This window comes from Zootoca vivipara, chromosome 11, assembly GCF_965207765.1.
Source record: "Zootoca vivipara chromosome 11, rZooViv2.hap1.1, whole genome shotgun sequence".
In the NCBI taxonomy this organism is placed as follows: Eukaryota; Metazoa; Chordata; class Lepidosauria; order Squamata; family Lacertidae; genus Zootoca; species Zootoca vivipara.
This window is the reverse complement of record NC_142594.1, coordinates 3,437,661-3,453,599: the sequence shown is the minus strand read 5'-3', so window position 1 is coordinate 3,453,599 and position 15,939 is coordinate 3,437,661. Positions and strand designations below refer to the sequence as shown.

General features: G+C 44.6%; 2 protein-coding genes across 4 annotated transcripts in view; both read right to left on the bottom strand.

The window, feature by feature from the left end:
* The window catches only part of COA1 (cytochrome c oxidase assembly factor 1), a 52,470-nt gene that overhangs the window by 25,276 nt on the left and 11,255 nt on the right, over positions 1–15,939 (bottom strand). The gene's annotated exons all lie outside the window — the stretch shown is intronic.
* FIGNL1 (fidgetin like 1) overlaps positions 4,497–15,939 on the bottom strand; it is a 22,699-nt gene continuing 11,256 nt past the window's right edge. For both annotated transcript variants that reach the window (XM_088653735.1, XM_060280552.2), the window contains exon 2: positions 4,497–6,655. In XM_088653735.1, the coding sequence (XP_088509861.1) occupies positions 4,595–6,652 (2,058 nt within the window). In that variant the 5' untranslated portion in view covers positions 6,653–6,655 and the 3' untranslated portion in view covers positions 4,497–4,594. The remainder of the gene's footprint in view (positions 6,656–15,939) is intronic.

The following is a 15,939-nucleotide window of genomic DNA, read 5'->3' as shown; positions in this document are numbered from 1 at the left end:
AACATGGCTATCATATCACCCCCTTAACCTTCTCTTCTCCAGGCTAAACATACCTAGCTCCCTAAGCCGTTCCTCATAAGGCATAGTTTCCAGGCCTTTGACCATTTTGGTTGCCCTCTTCTAGACACGTTCCAGCTTGTCAGTATCCTTCTTGAACTGTGGTGCCCAGAACTGGACACAGTACTCCAGGTGAGGTCTGACCAGAGCAGAATACAGTGGTACTATTACTTCCCTTGATCTAGATGCTATACTCCTATTGATGCAGCCCAGAATTGCATTGCATTGCAATATATAACTGGAAGTTTAAAAACAGCAACACTAAAAGATACTTCTGGTGGTTCCCTCACCGCGAGAAGCGAAGTTACAGGGAACCAGGCAGAGGGCCTTCTCAGCAGTGGGGCCCTCCCTGTGGAACACCCTCCCACCAGATGCCCAGGAGATAAAGAAAAACACAACCTTTAGAAGACTTTGAAGGCAGCCCTGTATCGGGAAGTGTTTAATGTTTTTAAATGTGTTGGAAGCTGCCCAGAGTGGAGCTTTCCATTTTACAAGTATTTGGATTCATATGACCAGGAGACTGGACTCGAGGGCAAATCTCCCATTACGTATTGATCTGTCATTTTACCTGGACTTTATGCTAGCTGAGATCATTCTGCAAGTCAAGATGATCCCAATAAGCTTTCACCTGGAACATCTGCACCATAAAACTCTCTCCTACCACTTTAACAACCATGGCTCCCCCCCCCCCCCCAAATGAATCATGGCATCTGTAGTTTGTTGAGGGTGCTGAGAGTTATTCTCCTCACAGAGCTAAAAGCTCTCTGCTGCTGAGGCCACTTGTTCCTCCAGTGATGGTGCTGCATCTAGGAGCACCCCCAGACTTTCAAAGTCTGTTCTTGCTCTTTCAAAGCAAGTGCAAGTGCAGTGGGCTGCACAACAGACCAGCTACCTAATACCCAGACAATGGGAGCCAACAACCCACAGGATCCCTGTCTTGTTGGGATTTACTATTAGTTTATCAGCCCTAGTCCAACCCATCACTGGATTCAAGCACAGCTCCAGAACCTGTTGTCAAGAAGAAACAGAGCATCATGTCATCTGCATATGAATGGTACCTTGCTCCATTAATGGTACCTTGCTCCAGATCACCTGATCATCATTCCCAGAGGCTTCATATAGATGTTAAACAGTATAGAGGACAAGGCATAACCTTGTGGGACTCCTCAACAGAAATGCCATAGGACCAACCAGTGCTCTCCCAATTTCGCCTTCCAGAACCAGTCTACCATTCTCCAACACCCAATTGGCAGGTCCAGTCTAAACACTGAAAGATCAAGGAGAAGCAACAAGATTGCACTCTCCCTATCCCTCTCTTGATAAAGGTCATCCCTCAAGAGTGACCAAGGCCATTTGAGCCATGGCATGCTAAAGCCACACTGTGTTTTGAACTGGGTATGTAAATGAAGCAACTGAACAAAATAAATCCCATATGCTAAAAATTGCCAAGATCCATCCAGTTCAAAACATGCCAATTGGATCAGACAGAATAGTTTTGCATCGAAGCATCTTGGTGACAGCAGTAACAGCAGGTGACTTTAGTTTCACGCTTGACTGGTCAAGTCATATGAAGCCTAAGTATGCTCCATTTGCTACACATTTAATTAAAGTTACATCACAACTGAAACATCCTGGACAGAGAACATAAACATCCTCAATTAAATATAATCCTTTTCAAGTAAATGGCTGTGGCAGGCGGCTAAAGAGATGCAATACCGGATACAGCAATGCAGCCTTAGCACATTCAGTAAGTGCCGAGCTATACAGCTGACGTGGTATAAACAATCATATTCAAGGAAGAGGAAATTATTCACTGCAGAAGAACACCATGCTGACTGTTCAGCTAAGACCAGCGACTAGAAAGTAGCTGGTGCAGTTTCATAACACACACAACATTTGTGCAAGCAGGAACATGTTAGATATATGCTGGGTGAATTTTTGAGATGTGTTTATGCGAGGCAATAATATCTTAGCACTTTGAGTTTACAGGGGGTTCCCTTGAGCAATTTTTTTTTCAAAGTTGAAGCCAAAATAAAGCTTTTTTAAAGCTTCAGAAATATATGCTTTGAGCTCCTTAGCTCACCATGTACCAACTTAACAGCGCAAGACAGAAAAACCAGAAAAAGATGGCATCAGAATTTACACTTGATGGCCTCGCAAAGGATGTGGACGTTAGCTGCAATGTTGTCTCCTTTCGATTCAAGTAGATGAAAGGCTGCTCAGCTATACCAATCCAGAACATAGGAGAAACATTTGTACATTACTCTCAAAATGTGGGAGCTGGTTCTTTGTTGCAATAATGTTTAGAAACTTGAACTACAAAGTTTACCATTCATAAATGCTCATGGTCTAAATTTATTAGATGGAACATCCAGGCGTGAAAGTGGGCTGCATCACTCCAGAGGCCATGGCAGAACGAACACGTCTGGGCTTACTAAAGTGGCATCCTGCAGACACACATGTGCCCATAGAGGCCTTTGACATTAGGTTCGTAAGAAGAGGAGGTTGTGGTGTGTCTGGATGGACGTTCCCAGAGGGTGCTGCTTGGGGAGCGTTTTTCAGCCCCGTGGAGCCTTCAATGTAGGGTTCCACAGGGCTCAATTTTACCCCCTATACTGTTTAACATCTACATGCTGAGTGGGGTTATCCGGAGGTTTGGAGTACGTTGTCAGCAATATGCTGATGATACACAGCTCTTCTTCTCATTTACATCTGCAGGTGAGGCAGTGGATGTGCTGAACTAACAAACTGCAGCTCAATCCAGGTAAGACTGGGGAAACTCCTGGATCCTTTGCTGTCACTTGACTTCAGTGGCCCCGAGTGCCTTCCATCAGCTTCGGCTAGTGGCCCAGCTACGCCCTTATCTGGACAGGGACAGCCTAACTACTGCTGTCTATGCTCTGGTAAGCTCTAGGTTAAATTACTGCAACATATTGTATGTGGGACTGCCTCTGAAGATGGTTTTGAAACTTGAGCTAGTGCAGAATTCAGCAGCCAGGTTGCTCACTGGGGCAAGACAGCTTGAGCCTATTACACCGATCCTGGTCCGACTGCACTGGCTACCAATTAGTTCCCGGGCCCAATTCTAAATGATGGCTTTGGCCTATAAAGCCTTAAACAGTTCAGGACCACATTACTTCAAGGACCGCCTCTCTCATATGAACCTACCCAGACCCCGAGATCCATTTTGAGGCCTTTCTGCATGTGCCTCCTCCATGAGAAGTCTGGAAGGTGGCAATATGAGAACGGGCTTTTTCTGCAGTAGCTCCCCATTTGTAGAATGCTCTCCCCAGGGATGTTCAGCTGGTGCCTTCATTATACACTTTTTATAGACACCAGGCGAAAATCTTCCTCTTTAACCAGGCCTCTGGCTAATTAACATCTGAAGCACTTTTAAATTTGTTGTGGAAGGAAGGGGGAATTCTTGGGTTGTCTTTGTTTTTATTATGTATTTTGTGCCTTCTTTACTTTTTTTTAGTAATTTTATGTTGTGAACTGTCCTGAGATTTATGGGTATAGGGCAGTATACAAATTTAATAAATTGGCAGTTCCGTATTATATTTCATCTTACCACCATTTAAGGTTGTGTTTTTACTTGTTTGTAAGTTGCCTTTAAAGAGTTTTGTTCACAAAGGTGGCCTTCAATTTTCTAAAAATAAAAATAAATCATTCTAGAAGAAGAACAATGCAAATGCACATCACACTTACAATACCTGTTTTCTTACCATTTCCCCCCCCCACCTCACTTCCCTTTTTCCTTGTTTGACTATATCAAAACAAAGCATTTCCCTATATGCTGACAATTCAGCAGTCATAAATACCTAGAACACTGGTAACCTTTGGCTGATTCATATTTTACAGCCTTTAAATATATGCTTGTGGGAAGTGGGGGTTATTGTTTCGCCGTTTGAATTATTTAGGTGTGTTTTTATCTTGTATTTTATTCTGTGAACTGCCCTAAGATCCTATGATGGTTGTGTGTGTGTGAAAGCAGACAGCGGAAATGACTTCTACAGGCTATATTGAAAGACTGATGAGCTCTAATATCTTCCTACTCAAGTCCTGATTCTGCAATACAGTGCAAGATTATGAAAATAGATTTACTTCTTCTCAACTGCAGCATATGGGTGTTTGAGTGGAGCCTCTTAACATCATTTCTTCTTCAATGATACCTGTTGTTAAGGGCTCTGCCACTCCACAGCTTAAAATTCTTGTAATTAACTAGGATAGGAGTACAAGTTTACTGCAGGGACATGCATGTGTGTTTACTCATTACTAATTCCCAATGAGTTCAAGGGGATTTGCTTCCTAGTAGGTATACAGAGGATTATAGTATAAAGTAATGAATATCTCTTACTAAGCAATCTGTCTGCACAGAGGGCTTAACAGTTCGAGCAATAAAGGAAGCAAGGAAGGAAGGCGACCACGTGCCAGTTTCCCCCCCCCTCAAATTTATTAGAACACTATGAACGTTTTTAGAAATAAAGATAAAAATCAAATGTTATCATGGAATTCAAGCATACAAAGTTAATTTCTTTTATCTTCCACATCCAAATGTTTGATTCCAAGTATCATACAATTCGAGATCTTTGGAGGACACACTGGGGCGCACAGTTTTTAAAGCACTTTCAAAATCTTGAAAAACTATAGATCGTACTTGCTCAGGTGCAATAGTTGTAATATCAATAGACTGAAGGCTGCGGATAGGGCCTAGAGAAGCCTCTCTACAAAGCTGAGTCATATCAGCTCCAGAAAACCCATCTGATTTTTTAACAATGAGATCAATTTCCTCCTCCGTTAGGGAGCAATTTTCCTTTGACATCAGACGAGTCACTATCTGCTTTCTAGCAGAACTGTCAGGAAGTGGGATGTACAACCTCTTCACCAGTCTCCTTCGGGCAGCCTCATCAATTTCTTGCGGCCGGTTGGTTGCTCCCACAACTAGTATGCGGTCTTCAGAAGAGGTCGTTGCTCCATCTAACTGGACCAAGAATTCAGTTTTTATTCTTCTAGAAGACTCGTGTTCCCCGTCTGCACGCTGGGACAGGAGAGAATCAATTTCATCAATGAAGATTACTGCTGGCTGCTGGAATCGTGCAACAGCAAACAATGCGCGGACCATCTTTTCTCCCTCACCTACCCACTTGGAGGTCAATGAAGAGGCACTGATGCTAAAAAATGTAGCCCCAGACTGACATGCGATGCATTTGCCAATGAGCGTCTTCCCTGTCCCAGGAGGACCAAACAGAAGAATTCCTTTTGGGGGACTCCTTAAACCAGTGAAAATGTCAGGTCTCAACATAGGCCACACTATTATCTCCTTGATGGTTGCTTTTGCGAATTCGACCCCAGCAATGTCATCCCAATTCACTGGAGGCCCATGATCCATGATCTCTTGCATAATAAGTTCAATCATTTTTGGCTCTATATTCTTTAGCCGTTCATCCGTTGGACAAGTCGCCTCTGTAGACCCGTAAGATTTGCACTGCGGCCCCACGTTTTCGTTCCCGTCTTGTTTTGGTGTTGGAGGGACAAACTTCCCGGACACACCCCGAGATCTTGAAAGACCCAAAGTCTTTTTTGTACTACTGCTAGACGGGAATGGTGTACGCTCTGATTGGTGCTGGTGCTTCTTCTGCTGGTCCACCCAGAGCTGTTCTTTCGCAGTTTTGAAACCAGGTGCTCTGTTCTCATTGATTTTGCTTCCACTCCATGCAAAGGTCTTCCCTTCTGTATTAAGTGGCTTATTAGGAATGAAAGCAGAAGATGTAGTGCTACTTTCTTCATTCGACACAAGAAATGCTTTCCTTTTCCCCAGGTTGCCCATCTCTGAAGGGAAAGCAGACTGAGTGGAAGATGAAGAATTCTGCTTCAAACCAGTGTTACTCATGAGTGTCAGAGAACTACTAAACACTGATTCACCATCTCTAAACAATGGAGTTGCACAAGAGGTAATGTCAGACACTTCACTTATAGGCACTGGCAAAAAAGAATGTGCAGCTCTGGCCTTGGCTGAGGAAAGCATACCAAACTGATGAGGTTTCAAAGCTGGGGCTCTGCCAAGGATATGTAGTTCCTGACTTGTACAGTCTGATGAGCCATCCCTATGTACAGATTTGCCATCACCACTGCAGTGAGTGAGTTTAGGAAGACTTGAAGCAACAGAGGCGGTGGCTTCCTTGTCAGCGCCTGCATGTGCTACTAGAGCACTCTGAAACATTTCACTATTCTGCATCATCTCTTGCACACACTTCAGTTCCATCACATTAGCTGACGTCAAAGCAGATTGCCACTTGTCATTTTCATTTTGCTGACTTCTTGCCAGAGTCAAAATGTTTTCCGCAAAGTTATTCAAGCCAATCTCTGGATTGTCAGAGTCAAGAATCGCAGAGTATTTGTCTGCATATTTTTTGAATAGGTTGGCAGCGCAAACTTGGGAGATCTCAGAGTTTGCCCATGCATACTGAATGCGTAAAATCTGTGCACGATATGCATCTGCCTTCTGTCCTGGTGTAGAGGTGTCAGAGGTATAAGCAAAGTGATTCACCTGCCATTCACTCAGGTGTATATCATCACTGGGGCTATTGGGCTGCATGCTCTACAGAGAAAAAGGACAAAAAACAGTGATGAGAAGGATAAAGTTAGCTTTTAATGTAAGCTCTAGCTAAAGAAGGCAGTCAAATGACTGTACTTTATTAACTCATTACCCTTTATTTGAGCGTTGTGAGGTATCTGACAAATATTTTACACAGCCAGGAAAACAATCTCACAGCTCTTCATTTTAAATGCTATGGTTTGAACACTTAGCAAGGGCACAAATCCATGTGACAATCAAATCGCCTGTTGCTCACTGCATCCGTTTCCATACATACTGTACAGAAATATCTTTCCTACGGGTAACCCTGGTGCCCCCTGGCCGTTCTGGTGCTTAAATTACCTCTTAGGACAAATGAAGCTGCAAAAACTATGTTTAGACCACACAGTTACCTGGCACTGCCAGTTTATTCACAAAAATGCATGTCTGGAGCCATTTACAGCTATTGGACATAGCCAAGCCCAGAAAGTGACCTGGCAAGTACTTTCCCTATAATACCAATACAGTGGTACCTTGGTTTATAACCATAATCCGTTCCGGAGGTCCGTTCGTAAACCAAAACAGGTCGTAACCCAAGGCGCGCTTTCGACAATAGGGCCTCCAAAAAAAAAAACGGGTCATAACCCCCCCCAAAAAAGGTTCGTAAACCAAAAAAATTGTTAATAATCCAAAAAAAAAAAAAAGCAAACCGGGACACACTCTTCTGGGTTTGAATTGGTCGTAATCCAAAATGGTTGCAAACTAGGCTGTTCACAAACCAAGGTACCACTGTATGGTGAATATGGGAACTCTCTGCAAGTTCCTGCCAGCTTCACAGACAGGCAGGGACTGAAGCATCTTACACATCAGGATTGGACAGGAAGCAGTGGCACAGAAATATTACTTGAAATCTACATCTTGAAACTGGCAGGCATATTGTTTCTAGCTGCCTGTTAAGAGATAATTGAATCACTTATCTTAAACTGTGCATGAACCAATTCTTTAGTTATTCTTTAATTTCTTGTTCTGAGTACATTATAACCTCATATTATAAACTATTGTTTATGTTAACTACTGTGCTGCACTATCGTTACTTATGTTTTGATGCTCAGTGATATTTTTTAAGGTCACCATGCCGGTGGTGATGTCTCTTCTTCTTAGCTAAGGATCACCAAGGGGCAGCCCCAGGATCCTTCAGAGCCAAACCCTAAGTCACTAAAATGGGGCAAAGCAACAACAAAGAATGCTTTGAGTCTGCAGTGTAGGCATTTAGATCTGGGGTTGTCAACCTGGTCCCTACCGCCCACTAGTGGGCGTTTCAGGATTCTAGGTGGGCGTTAGGGGGTTCTACGGCACAAGCTGAATCCTCCTTCCATTGAGCATTGCTGGGTGGTAAGGAAATTTTACCATCAAAAAAGATGCATTAGTGGCAGCAGGTATAAAAAGGTTGACTACCCCTGATTTACAGCAAAGAAGCCAATGCAGAAACCTGAACAGAAAGGATATGATTTTGTTATGCCATCACTGTGTCAAGTGTATTGTTTGGGATAGCACTAGCAAGCCTGAGAACCAGCCAAGTGACTTGTGGGTGCTGAAAGAGCTATTGCAGCATCCTGACACTTACGAACAGTTCCGAGTGGTTATATGAACACCACTGCTATTCAGAACATGCAGATGCAGACATTTTCCTGGCTGCACCCAAAATACACACTAAAGACAAAAAGCACTCATTAAAATTTTAATTCATAAAATGAGAGCTATACGAGTAATTATAGCTATTTAAAGGGAGTGGATGAGATTATGGGAGAGCTAGCCTTGTGGAGTTTGCACAAAATGACTTTTCTAGCTTTAAGCACCAAGTAGTCTGCTTTTCTGATAGCCAAATTCTATAGGATTGCTTAGTTCCTTCCTTTTAAGTGGTCAATAGCAGTTCCTTCACACAGCTGCTACTAGACAAGAGGTATCTTTGCAGTTTTGCTTTATGGACAATTGATCAATGATTACTATACAATGCATATGTAAAAAAAAATTGAAATACTTTATTATCACTTGTACAACTTGTATACAGTGAGATTACACATATGTACAGAATACTTCCTTTCCTGTCTTTCCAGAGATGGATATATACATGTATTAATCTCAATAATATATGCGTAATTCTGCAGATCAGGCCAGATAGGAAAGCTATAAATTTTGTTTTCCTTTATTTTCACAACTGTTACTGTTACTTCAAACTTAATGAATAATGATTTTGAAAAGCAGCCAGATGATATCCAATAAAAAGTGAATATTATTTCATTCAAGAAAAATAAATAACTTTCCAGAGATTATTAGTCTCTAGTGCAAAATCAGTGTAACTTTATTCTATGTATTCTTGTGGTGTTATGCTGTAAACCACCCTGTGATTCTTGGATGAAGGGCAGTATATAAATTTAACTGGCAGGAATGGCTGCCAATAGATATGTTAACTTAGCCTAGCCTACCTCGCAGGGTTGTTGTTATTGCTATTAATTTGGCATGCCTGGGGAATGGATGAAATAATGTGGACACAAAGAAAAGCACATACCCCAGTATCTTCCTCTGTCCAGCCAGGCTAACAGCAACCATGAGGAACATATCCTGTTTTCTGCTGCTCTGGGAAGGCCCCCTCCTCAGTCTCAGGTGCAACAGTGATTAAGTGACCATACACCTGCTGAGTGCTAAAGGCTTAGCTAGCTCCGTACTCTTTCTTCAGAAATGTCCAAATGACAAATGTCCATTTTCCAAGCATGACATGCACCTGGGGGCAAAGTGGTGAGTCTTCTTTTATAGGCTATAGCTTGGCTAAGTTATGAAATGGGTGGGTGCAAATGATACAGGTCTTCACTAGTTAAGAGATTGGGAATCTGCAGCTCACCAGATGCATTGAATACAACTCCCACCATTGTTGATCATGGGCCATGTTGGCTGGGCTGATGGAGTGTGAATTCGACGCAGCCTGGGGAGCCACACATTCCCCAGCCCCATAGCTGTCAAGTCTCCCGTTTTTTGCGGGAAACCCCCGTATTTAAATCCGTTTCCTGCTGTTATCCCGAATGGCAAAATATCCCATATTTCCCCCGGATTTATAAGGAAGCAGCTCCTGCCAGGCGAAAATCGCCTCGCCCGGGCATGCACACATGTGCAGCCCGGCACCAAAAGTCACTGGACATGCGCAGAAGTGACTTGGGGTGGCGCACCGCTGCTGATCCCTTATTTTCCAATCCGGAAGTTGACAGCTATGCCCAGCCCCACTGTAGACATAATGGTAATAAATAACATGGCTGTAAAAAGGTAAAGGTACCCCTGATCGTTAGGTCCAGTCACGGACGACTCTGGGGTTGCGCGCTTATCTCGCTCTATAGGCCGAGGGAGCCGGTGTTTGTCCGCAGACAGCTTCCGGGTCATGTGGCCAGCATGACTAGTTGCCTCCTCCCCACACTATTACTACCGTGTTTCCCCTTTTTTAATTCGTAGTCAAAAAGTAAGCCATGGCAGGGTTTTCCTATAAGTAATAGAAGTAAGACGTACCCCGAAAGTAAGCCGCCATTGCTCCTGCCCAGGGGCGTCCTTCCCATTGGGCTGAATGGCACGGTGCAGCCCAGCGCCCGCCCAGCAGGGGCGCATCGAGGAGGCATGCACACTGAGCCGCCCACGTGTCGGCGGAGCTGCCTCCGTCGAGCGGCGGCGCCCCCCCCCCACTTAGCCAGGCCAGCTGCCCGATGCCATGCTCTCCTGGGGTGCAGATTGCCGTGCCTCTGGCAAAGCAGTCTTGAAGGCGGGGAGGGCCGCCGTGGGGATGTAGCCGGGATCGTGCCGCTGCCCACTGGGTTCACAATGGGGCGGGACAGAGCAGAGAGGTGCCTTTCTCTCTGCACACTGTTGCGAATGAGACGCAGCCCAGGCGGGGAGAGAGAAGCCGCGCTTACTCTGACAGCCTCCACGAAGGGAGAGAGGGATGTTAACCGGTCGAAAGGGACATGGCGTGGCTTTCTCTTTCTGGGATGCCTTTCCCTTTCCCTCCAGGCACCGATCCTGGGGCGGGTGACTGCTCCTGGGGAAGTCGGCGCCTCAGGGCGTGAAGTAGGGAGACAAAGCAAACTTCGCCGTTGTGCTAGAGGTGGGGGAAGAGAGACACCTTTCTCCCGTCAGCGCGGCTCGCCTCGAGTGCGCGAAAGCTGCCGGCTCCGCTGCCACCGTCCCCGAAAGCCCCTGTTTGCCTTTGTAATTTGTCTCAAGCCTTGTGCACTGACGAGGCGTGGAAGCCCTGCGTGGGAGCAGGCAGGACCCTGCCCACCTCTCCCCTGCCCTCCTGCCCAACTCTCCAGATTTCTCCTTTTGTTCCTTTTCACTTTCCCCTCTTTGCCTCTCCTCCTCTTTACGGTTCACTTGTTTTCCTCATCCCCCTTTCCCCTTCGGACACATCTTTTTCAGCCTTCGTTAGTTTGTTCCCCACTTTCCCCGCCTACCAAATTCTATTTTCCTCTCCTCTCTTTTCCACATCCTTCCTTTCCTTCCTTCCTTCCTTCCTTCCTTCCTTCCTTCCTTCCTTCCCATCTTTCTTCCTCTCCCTTGTTCTTATTCTTTCTTTCCCTCTCCTTCCTTCCTTCTTTCTCCCTTTCTGTCTTCTCTCCCTCTTTCTTTTTCTTTCCTTCTTTATTCCCTTCCTTCTTTCCTACTCTTCTTTCTCTCCCCTCTTTCCTTCCTCTCTCCCTCCCACTCCCTCTTTCCTTCCTTCCTTCCCTCCCTCCCTCTCTCCTCAGAAACATAGGATGCTGCTTTATACTTCTGGCCCTTAAACCCTGGAACCAGGAGAGCAGCTCCAGTGAGTCAACCTCAGCCCAGTTCCAGATCTATGCATCTGTCATCCAGAGCGCAACACACAACCATCTCTTTGAAGTATCAGAAGTCCCTTTGGTGAAGGGTGGTGGCTCACTGGCAGAACATCTGTCCTGCATGCAGAAGGATCCCACATCGGTCCTGCATGAAACCCTAGCGAGCCTCCATCACCAAGTGCAGTCAATCCTCAGCAAGATGGATCAGAGTTATTATCTGGTATGAGGCCACGTTCTTGAGTCCTTCTTACAGCGCCACCCTCTCTCCTGCTCAGTTGCCTCCCACAGTGCTGGGTAGACTTAAGACGGCCCTGTTCCTGTCACCTCCTCAGCCCCTCCTGCGTGCTCAGGGAGCCAGCAAACTGGCAACAGACGCAGGGAAAAAACACGCCTCACAGCTGACTTCTCCACCGCCTGTTCAGTGCGCAAATTGCTGTACCGTACCATACTGACGCAATAAAAATAAGACATCCCACCGAAAATAAGCCACCCTGTGTTTTTTTAAGGAAAAAAAGTTATAAGACGGTGTCTTAAAAAAGGGGAAACACGGTAGGAACTGTTTATACAAATACATGTGCCAAAGACCCTCGTTGACTGTGAGAGTCATCACACTATACAAAACTTTGCTTTACATTATCAGGATAACAAAGTGCACCTATTTGATGCAGATTAATTTCCCTTGAACACAATCTGTAGGGTTAAAAAGTGTTTCCCCTCACCTTTTCAAATTGGCAGTGTGAGTTTTTAAGCTGCTGCAAATATAGTGACTGCAAATATACCGTCAGTTGGTAGTGACATGGAATACAATGGTGTGATCTTGTTTATGTTTGCTTGCTCCCTCCTTCCATTATTGGGGCACTGAAATTGTTATGCAACCCCTAATCTCAAAATGAAAGAAGAGGTGAACCAAGAGCCGCACATTAGTCAAAGGTGCACTTAGATTAACCCCACACTCAAAGTTACTAACTAACCAAGAACTGAAAGCAAGATGAATGGCTCCAAAAGAGCTCAAGAAAACAGGAACTTTTCAGACACTTAGCAATTTTGTGGAACTCTCTCCCCCTGGTAGGGGCTTGCCTGTTGCTTTTCAGCAGTGCCAGGTTGAGAAAGTACTGTTCTCCCAGGCTTTTTTAAACATTAGCACCACTGAATGCTGTTATTAATTTGTCTGTCTCCATTTTATTGCATCTGGGCTGGTCTTATTTGAGATAGCTTTGCCTTCTGATATGGCTGACAATGGTTGCTATTGTATGTTATTCCCTGTGCTGGTTATGGATTTTGCTCTGGTATTTTAGCCTTTTAAAACTTTAACATTTCCTGTATGTCACCAAGAGAGCAGGGTTACGGGGCAAGAAATAAATGAAATAGTTCATTTAGTTATGCATCAGGAGTTTTACTTAAACATTAGCAAACAAAAAGGTTTATTTAACTAACTTTGCACACAATAAAGTACAATTAAATGCAGACTAGCAAGGTAGTGTTTCCTAGAAGGAAAAATATAAGAACTCCTAATCCCTTTGACAATAGACAACTGCAATGTGGCACCACGATAAAGAAGGAAAACATGCTTTTCAACTATTATCTGATAAAGTCAGTAAGACTAAACAGTCAAAAGTATCTTCCATTTTTTAAATTTGTTCATCACCACAATCTGCAACTGAAGAAAGAACCCAAACATTTCAGCTCAACATGCTAGCTTTTAAAGACCAAGTGAACAGTGATAACCATAACACAAAACACAGTATGTATAAAGTCATACCTCGGGTTACGCACGCTTCGGGTTGCGTACTTTTCAGGTTACAAACTCCGCAAACCCGGAAGCGTCTGTTTGCGCATGCGCAGAAGCGTGCTTTCGCGCTTCTTCGGGTTGCGTACATTTCGGGTTATGTACCTGTTGTATAACATACCGCACCCCGGAATGAATCAGGTACGTAACCCAAGGTACCACTGTAATATAACCAGAGACTGACTGTTGCTGTTGGGAGCTACAAAAGTTTCAGAATAATAGTGCCACCTGCTGGACAAATGTGAGGTCTTTCTTCCTTTCTGCAGGAGATTGATAGATTGGAAGTTCCTTACAAACCCCACTGTAAGGGTGACTCCCTACAGGGAGCCAGCCCCCATCATCCTAACGTCCACGTCGCCAAGCACAGGGGGTCTGAAGCAGCCAGGGGGGAAGGGAGAGACGTGGAAGGAGAGAGCAGCCAGTGTGTGGAACAATGGGAAAGCTCAGGGGAGGAGAGATGTAGGGAAGGGCTCAAGGATGCTGGAGAGCCCTTCCACTGCCTTGACAGGGAAGAGACCGAGAGGGCATCGCTCCTTCCAGCGCAAGAGTTAAGGAGAGCACCGCGACGCAGGTCAAGGGGAAGGCGTTTTGGGGTGCCCCAACTACTTTGCTGGCGTAGGAACAGACGTACGCCATTGCCAGATTCTGGTTCGGCCTGAGAGGTCATGTTTTAAGCTATCTCTGCACTGTAAATACCATGCACAATAAAAGTCTTTAAAGACAAACTGGACTCAAGCAGAGTTACTTTAGAGTAGCCACGACGACCCTCTGACACCCACATTTTGATTTAGGGTCTGTTTCTTCACACGTGCTTCCCAATCTCACTCCAAGGACCTGAGGGTTAGACTGGAACAACTATTGACCAGTCACAAACACCCCGTTTGGGGGAAAAGATATGGACAGCTTGTTTAGGCTACATAAATAAATAAATAAATAAATAAATAAATAAATAAATAAATAAATAAATAAGCAAGCAAGCAAGCAAGCAAGCAAGCAAGCATGTATGGACTGGCTTTAAGATTTCCTATTTACTGAGTACTTCAGATGAAGCAAACAGACCGCTGTACTGACAACACAGACAAGTTGTGCAAGTGTTCTTTGTCTAAGGTTGAGAGAATACCAGCAAAAATACTTTGAATCTAGATATGAGCCCCTTCCTCATTTTATGATTTCCAACAACTCTGTATCATGAACATTGGCTATTTTCTTAAACTGAATAATACTGATATACAGTGGTACCTCGACTTACGAATGTCTCGACATCCGAAAGAAAACCGTGGCGGTTTTAGATAGGGATTTTTCGACTTACGATTTTTTAGATGGGGTTGCTTCGACTTACGAATTTTTCCATTTTCAATGCATTCCGATGGGAAATCGCGTTTCCAATGGCGTTTTTCGACTTACAAATTTTTCGACTTACGAAGGTGCCTTCGGCGGATTAAATTCGTAAGTCGAGGCACCACTGTAAAGCACTTTGTTGTATAGACTGCACTGCAGGGATGAAGCCAAGCATAGACTAGGGTAAGTTTCCAACTCCCTTCCCCAACTCCAATAAGCAGAGGCTTACAATTTGTTTCAGAGGAAACAATCGTGTTAAATTAATATTACAATATGACAAACTCAAGCTGTAGTATTTTTTTTTTTTGCATGCTGCATTCACAAACTAATTCCCCAGCCCAATTCATTATGTCTCATGATGACCTACATCGCCTCCCACCCAAAAAACCCACTGAGGTTGCATGCATGGATTTCTTGGAGAACTAACAAGGCTGAACAGATGCACTATTACAATAACATCACATTTTCAAACCTAGAAACGGAAACCTACATAACATTTTAATAAACTATGGCGAACTGACAAACCACTACTGGATTCTGCACATCCAGTCCAGGAGCAGCCTGCATTTTATTGTCCATTTTATTTACAAACATGTTTGCATCACACATCTCAGCAGGTTAACACAGGCTTTTGTTTTATTCCTTAGAATAAAAACAATAGTCTCTCTCACCCATATTCAAGCACAGGTTGTCTACCCACATTCTGATTGTCTTAGTCTTGATGGTGTGTGAGACAGAGAAAGAGGGAAGAGAAAACTCCCTCCACCAGGTACCCACCTTCAGTCTCCCCCCCCCCCCCAAAATCAAGTCTAGGAGCAGATAAGGACACCTGGGACAGGAAGCCAGGGCTGCCACCACCATACAGTTCTCCCAAGCTGGTTTGATGGCAGTTAAGTCATCCGTGTTTGTGCTATTTGCATGTGGTACACAACAGGTTACTATGTGGAGAGGGTGGATACATGTTAGGCTGGTTGGATGGTTAGACTGGACCCCAGGCGCTTCCTATGTGGCCCCCAGTGTAGCCTCTGATCCCATCTCACCACCACTCTGCACTTGAGCACATTCTGCAGTCCCAGGCAATTAGCCACCGATCACCCTACTCCCCAGTACGTCTGAGGACCAAGACTAATTTTGCCAGTTTGTCGCTCATGTGCTTCAGCTACAAGGCGATTGAGCAGCTCTGGTGCAGAAAAAGAGGACTTTGCCAAAGCATTTGTTGCTGTTCACACTCGAAGGGAAGCAGGGAGCAAGGTGAAAAAGCCTTTTGACTGCGGCTTTGCTCATCTCTCCTTTCAACCATTTACCCATTTAAAACTCTGATCACTGTTAAA